We start from the raw sequence: 7,555 nt of genomic DNA on the forward strand, positions 1-7,555 counted from the left end.
TCTTTCATATAAATATGATTAACCCATCTAACCCACAAGCTATCAGGTTTGGAATAGATCCACCATACCAAATTTCCAATTGCAGCCACATTCCATGCATAAGAATCCTTAATCCCAAGCCCTCCTTCATTCTTTGGAGCACAAACCTTCTCCGAGCTGACCAAAGGGACTCTAATAAAGTCTACTTTCCCATCCCAAAGATAATTCCTACAAATGGCATCAACTCTTTGCAGTATACCTTTTGGAATGATGAAGATATTTGCCCAGTAAGTATATAGGGATGTTAGAACAGAATTCACTAAGACTAGTCTTCCTGCATATGATAGGTGTCTGGCTCCAAAACCCCTGATTCTGGAGACCAGCTTCTCAATCAAAATTTGACAGTCCTTCTTTTTCAGTCTACCAGCAGTTATAGGGACTCCTAGGTATGAGAAAGGGAGATGACCTTCTAGGAACCCAGATATTTGCAAAATCTCTTTTTTAATACTACCATGTACACCATTGCAGTAGGCATTTGTCTTTGTATTATTCATTTAGAGCCCAGAAGCGTGAGAAAAAGTAGCAAAGAAATCTAAGCATAACCATGATAGAAGCAATATCACCCTTACTAAAAAGAAGGAGGTCGTCAGGAAACATGAGGTGTGACAGTTTCAACTTTGAACATAGAGGATGATACTTGAAAGGAACAATCTCAGTGATATAAGACATGACTCTACTCAAGTATTCCACTGCAATTATGAAAAGTAGAGATGACAATGGATCCCCTTGCCTCAATCCCTTTTATCCCTTGAAAAAAGATACAACTTCTCCATTCATAAATAGGGAATAAGAAGCAGTACTCACACATTCCATCACCAAATCAATAAATCTTCCAGGGAAATTCAAGGCCTTTAACATTTGCTCCAAAAAGGCCCAACTGATGGAATCATAGGCTTTTTTAAGGTCTACCTTGAGCATAAACCTATGAGAAATAGCTACCCTATTGTATAACCTTATCACATCCTGGCAGATCAATATGTTCTCCACAATACTCCTTCCCTTTATAAAACCTCCTTGATTAGGACTGATAATATAAGGTAGAACGTTGACCAGTTTATTGCATAACAATTTGGATATACATTTATAGAATACATTGCAGTAAGAGATAGGTCTAAATTGTGTAACATTCTGAGGCATCTCACATTTTGGAATAAGAGTGATGAGAGTATGATTGAGCTGCTTTAGCAATTTCCCACTATGGAAGAAATCCTGAATTGCATCTCACACTATATCCTCAACAATCTCTGAAAAATGCACTAGAAAAACCATCTGGGCCAGCTGATTTATGAATAGGGATAGAGAACATGATCTTCTTTATCTCAGCATTAGTAACAGGAGCAAGCAGTAGTGCAGCATGTGTAGGAGAACACACTATGCCCTGCTGAACAACTGAAGCACAGACTGGGGTTGTGACCTTGGCAGTTCCCAACATGTTTTTATAGAAACTCAAAAAGGCTTCCTGTATTTGACTAGTAGAATCACATATTACCCCATTCTGATCTGCAATCTTCACCACCTTGTTTCTTATTTGCCTGCTTTTAAGAACACTATGGAAATACTTTGTGTTGTTATCTCCTTTATCCACCCATGTGACCTTAGATTTATGTTGCAGGAAATTGTAGCAGGAATTATTTAACTTTCTGTAACTTTTAGCTGCATCAATCTCTTGTTGAATTAGGTTATAATTCAAAGGATCACACCTCAGTTTCCCTTGAATATACACCAAATATTGCCAGGCCCTAACAGTATTATTCTCAATATCATCAAACTGAGCTCTATTAAGCTACTTCAAGGGATACTTTAAACTTTTCAATTTTTTAACCAGAATATACATTTTGGTGCCATGCCAATGTTGATCCCAAGTCTTTTTAACACACTCATAAAAAGGATCAGCTTTGCTCCACATATTAAAGTACTTAAAGCTTCTTCTTTTAACCTAAATATTTTCTATTGTCTGGATAATACATGGAGTATGATCCATTAAACCTTCAGTATAGAAATGAGCATAACTATCTTGATGCCTCCTCAACCAAGACTAATTAACCAAAACTCTATCCAGGCGACTATATACTCTAGTAGAAGGGTCCTGCTTATTATTCCAAGTGAAAAAGGATCCAATGTTTGGACTATCCACAAGCTCACACTCATCAATACAACTCTGAAAATCCTCCATCTCCTCCTCACTAGTAGACCCCCATAATTTTTCTAAGGGACTCAGCACAATATTAAAATCACCACACACCACCCATGCTTCAGATATTAAACTCCTAAACACACATAGTCTGTCCTATAGAATTCTTCTTTCTTCTACCTCATTGAAAGAATACATCATAGTGATGTAGAATTCATCACCAGTACACACCTCCTTAGCCTTCATATGAATGAAATGAGCACTATATTCAAGAAATATAATACTGAATTTTGGAGGGTCTCATAGTACCCATATTCTGCCTCCCTTATACCATCGAGTATTTGTAGAGACATACCAATTGGCACAAATATTATTTCTAACAGAGTTTAGAGACATAGGTTTGACCTTTGTCTCAAGGAGACCAAACAGACCAACTTGATACTGATGAAGGAACCATTTTATTATTTCCTGTTTTGCTGGACTGTTTAATCCCCTCATATTCCAGAATCCTATGTTATGCATTACCGCCTGTGGGAGGTAATACACTACCTTTAGTACCAATACCAACTTTTAGAGTGGCATTATTTAGAGCATCTATGAAGGTATATTTTGAAAGTTTAGATATACTTTGGTCAGCATCAAGTAACTCCCGTCTACTCAATCGAACTATAGGTCTTATTGGTGTACCTGCCACAGTATACTTCCCATTCCCAGTCCAAGAAACCTGAAAAGCATTTGGTTTCTTTATAGGAGTATTTATGTCACCAATACTGGAAATGGTCTCAGCTGCAGTTGATATAATAGGGGCATCAATAGATACATTATGTTTCTCAACACCAATGGGGGTATGACCAAGAGGAGCCACTATTGGCCCAGTATGCTTCCTTTGAACAGGTTTAGGCCTCCACTGCTTCTTCTCAATGACAGATTTTTCTTTAGGCTTAGGTTTTCTACAGGTAGTAGTATCATGTCCAATTCCACCACATTGTTTACATAGGATTGGCTTCCACTCAAATTCCACTGGTATAGTAATAACATGCCCATCCACATCCAAAAATTTAACACTCTCAGGAATCCTAAGCCCAAAAGGGACATCCACCACTACTCTAGCAAAACCCAATCTAGTCTTGTCTACAGTAGCAGTGTCACAACGAACATATTTCCCAACAAGCCCTGCAATCCTAGGAATACATTAACCCTAGACATTCAAGGGTATATTATGTAATTTTACCCATACCGGAACTTCCTTGACATCATCTTTCACCAACTCAATAGAATCACTCCATGGTCTCACTATCAAATGTTTGTTATCAAACAAATAGTGACCCTGTTGAAGGATGATATTCTTTGTTCTCTCAGATTTAAATCTCACCATAAAAATCCCATTAGGCAAAAAGGAGACCTTATCAACATCGTGATTCATCCATATTCTCCTAATAAAACCATCAAGGACCTCTATTGGTGGATTTTCACCTAGGACAAAACAGTATACGCAATCTCATCCTTAGCATCTTCCTCAGTAAACTGAATCAAATCACTAGTTTCTTCTACAATAGGTTCTAATGGTGACTTACCTCTTCCAACCTGAGTCCAGCCGCCATGATCCTCCAACGCCAGAGCCTGCAAGTCATACGGAGCAACACCAACAATCTCACTTACCGCCCTAGTCTTATCAGCTGCAGTCTCCACCGGTCCTCCAAGAACAGCCGTCGTAGAGTTAGGCTCAACCACACCTGATCCCGATCCAGACGATGAAGCTTTATTACTATTTTTGGCATTTTTTGTTACTGAAGATAAAGGAGTAAACCTATTTTGGGTATTTTTAATTACCGTCATTTCTTTCAATGCGGCGCAAACAACAAGGAACTTTTTTTAGGATTTTTTAGGTTTTTTTCTCTCTATCTCTAACATCATTTTTTCTATATTATTTTTGTTGGCCCTTTTGTGTATCTAGACATTAAATTGACAATATTTGATTTGATGGAGTTCCTCAATAACCATTAACTTGTATATTTACATTTAGCATAATTTTGCATTCATTCATTTATTGTATGAGAGATGAAAGGGAGGGATCTCATATTTTAATTGAGCTTTTTGAAGGAAATTGATGAACAATGAGAAGATAGGAAATGCAAAGAAATGAAGAAAATGGAGAATCTTAGGATTATGCATGCTTTACATATCATTATAGAAGTTTTGGGCCAATTCAAGCATGAACCCGTGCAAACTGAGAAGAACCCGCACGAGTTGAAGCCCAAAGAAAGAAAAAAATTCACTACACGAGAACTCGGGCGGATTCCAGCGAATTCGAGCTTCCCCAGCCTCAACTCGTGAGGTTCATAAAGAACTCGAGCAAGTCAAGCTGTAACTCGAGCGAGTCAGAATGGACCCGAGCGGGATTAGAGCAAAATCCCAAAGCTGATGCAGAATCCGGGCGAGCTAATCCCAGCCCGCCCGAGTTTACCCTGAAATCCATTTTTCTTCTTCATTTAGCTTGTGACTTGCATCCTACCTACCAATCTTCATCTTCTACAAATAAGAAGAGAGTAGAGATGATGATAGCCTCGATCAAAGAGGATTTTATTGAGATCATGATTGTAAGGATCCTTTCTTTCCCTATCTCTCATGAATAGTTGCATTGCATTACATTTTAGAATAGACTTGCATTTCTAAAATATTTCATATCATCCTTGCATATTAGTTAGTTCATATAGTATAATTTACATTGTAATATATCTCATATGTTCCATGTAGTTAGCTGCATATAGTTAAACTAGCATTCATGCATAGTCACTAATGACCAAACCTATTCCATTCTACACTAGAAATAATGCTTAAATCGGTTTGGGGAGGTTTGATTATAAGTGACCTAATCTAATTTAAATTAGCTTCCAATTTAATAGAAAATATGCATCATCTAGTGTAGTTTAGATTGCATTCATTTGTTATATATGTCATATAGAATTGCATTTACTTAGAGCATGTATTCACTCGTATCATTACATTTGCATTTGTACATCAATTTCCATAAATCCAAAAAATCCAAAACATGTATTTCCTTTTTATTCATACTCCTATATGAACATTGAGGATAATGTCCAAAATAAAGTGGGGGATGAGAATTTATATTCCAAAATACATAAAAATTTGAAAATTTGAAAAACCAAAAACATGTTCTTTAATTTAGTAGTGTATAATTGTATATACTTGTTTTTTTGTTCTCTTCTCACATAGATACGACACTACATTTGAGGCATTAGAAAGGAAATGTGAAGACCGCTTGGTATGATCGCTCTAATCCCTATTTTCCTTCCATTTCTTTTCATTATTCATATGAGGAGGATGGGCTTACATGTCAAGGAGAATGTGGTGTATTTTGTTGATGCAGTTTGTGTACCTATGTGTTGTTAGGAGTCGCATTTAGATTACATGGCATACTAGTTGGTGAAGCATTTGCATTTATATATATATATATATATATATATATATATATATATATATATATATATATATATATATATATATATATATATATATATATATATATATATATATATATATATATATATATACGTTGCATCATTGCATATAGTTGCATTTAGAAAAGTGTTTGAAATTGCCTAATTAAGAAATTTGACAAGTGTGCATAGGCCATTGTAGATACTCTTTCTACTTAACACTTTATTCACTAGAATAGTATTAAAACACCCTTTTTAGTGTCATTCTGGTATCGTTCGACCCATGCACAAGAGCCTAGTCAATAATACCTTGTAGTGTGATAACTCCTTAGCTACCGTTTATTCCAAGGTGACCCTCAATGCCATGCAACCGTTCTTTCATTATTACCATCTATCATTTTGTTAACCAAAAGGGAATGGGCACAAAATCATCAAATTGAGTTCAAGTTCAAATCAAAACCAAATGTTTGCAATTGCATCAATGAAATGAGGACCAAAAATATATTCCTATGCTTTTATAGAAGTACCCTTGCTACAAATGGGGTTACTCTCACAAATGTTCAAAAATGCAAAATCAAAGGTTGAAAATTGCCAAGTCAAAAATGCCAAATCATCATAAATGGCAAAGAAATGTTCTTAATGTCAAATACCACAAAAATGGGGGGAAAAACAACCCAAATGCAAACTACTATCATGAAACTCATATACTTCGAAACCTTTTAACTCGTTGATGGTCCTATATTTGTTGCATGGAGGAGAGGGAACGACCCTTCCTTTTTTCTAGGCAAGAGGGGGAATTCCACAATCCTACAGTGTTTCTAAAGCCATAAGGACTCTACTCTTGACGAAAGCATCTAATAATTATGGACGAACGTAACCTAGTCCAACACTACTAGGAGGTGATTTACTTCTATCCTTTTAGATGTAGTCCAATACTACTAGTGATGTGGCTCATGATTACGCACATTTAGTCCCCTAATCAACCTATTTTTGCATACTAATACCGCATTCCATAGCCATTTTATCCGTCAATTGCTTCCTATTTGCTTTCCTAGTGCATTTCATATGTCTTGTAGGAAAGAAGATAATAAGGCGGAATTCCTGCCTCTCGCGCATATTCGGAAGCTTGTTGATGATCTTGGATGGACTAGTATGAAGAGGAGGCAAGAATGATGACCAAGGATGATAGGAATAAGGAGTATATGGAAGCATCGTAGGCATAGAAGCAAGGGAAGAAGGTTTTCTGCTCAACCCGCTCGAGTGGATGCCCATAACTGCTCTATCTCGCGCGGATCCTCTTGAATCGTACAAGGGATTAATTCCTTCGACACATAAGCATGTTTCCTAATCTAACCTTGCTTAACCTAATGTTGTACCCACTATATATACTCCATTTGTAATAATTAAGGAATTAGGTTCCCTTAGTTTATATTAAGCCTTCTTAGGAGTAGATTAGAATAGATTAACCTTTATTCATTCCACAAATTGCACTTTAATCTTTCCTTAATTATTGTTCAAGAATTCTTAGATCTAATTGGGTAATTGAAGATTATTTAGGTTTGTATTGGAGAATTGACAACTCTTCATCATCAATCAAAGTTCTCTTCTATTATTATTTTCTTTCCATTTGCTTATCTTAAGATTGGTATAATTTCTTTACTCTTTACTTAATTAATGCTCATTGCTTTACTCTTCCATCATGTTTATACTTGTTAAGATGATTGACACCATTGTTAACATGTTTTCCATGATAATGAGTGAGTAGTTTCTTAACTAGGATTAGTGGGGGATTAGGGGAGTTAATCATGGAGTAGATTTATGCTTAATGAGTTCTTATGAAGGCTTGCTTATTGTTCTTTCAACTTATGCACATGTTATGTTTAATGAAATGCTTGATTGACAACCTAGCATGATTCTCTTATCCTTT

General features: G+C 36.2%; 1 protein-coding gene across 1 annotated transcript; it reads right to left on the bottom strand.

Annotated features, from left to right (window-relative positions):
• Positions 1-1,273: 1,273 nt before the first annotated feature.
• On the bottom strand, positions 1,274-2,668 carry LOC141628593 (uncharacterized). Its single transcript, XM_074441713.1, has 3 exons — positions 2,526-2,668; positions 2,351-2,432; positions 1,274-1,822 (listed from the first exon to the last, which is right to left on the bottom strand). The coding sequence occupies exons 1-3, from the start codon at positions 2,666-2,668 to the stop codon at positions 1,274-1,276; spliced, it is 774 nt and encodes a 257-aa protein (XP_074297814.1).
• Positions 2,669-7,555: the final 4,887 nt, after the last annotated feature.

This window comes from Silene latifolia, chromosome Y (assembly GCF_048544455.1).
Source record: "Silene latifolia isolate original U9 population chromosome Y, ASM4854445v1, whole genome shotgun sequence".
Taxonomy (NCBI): domain Eukaryota; kingdom Viridiplantae; phylum Streptophyta; class Magnoliopsida; order Caryophyllales; family Caryophyllaceae; genus Silene; species Silene latifolia.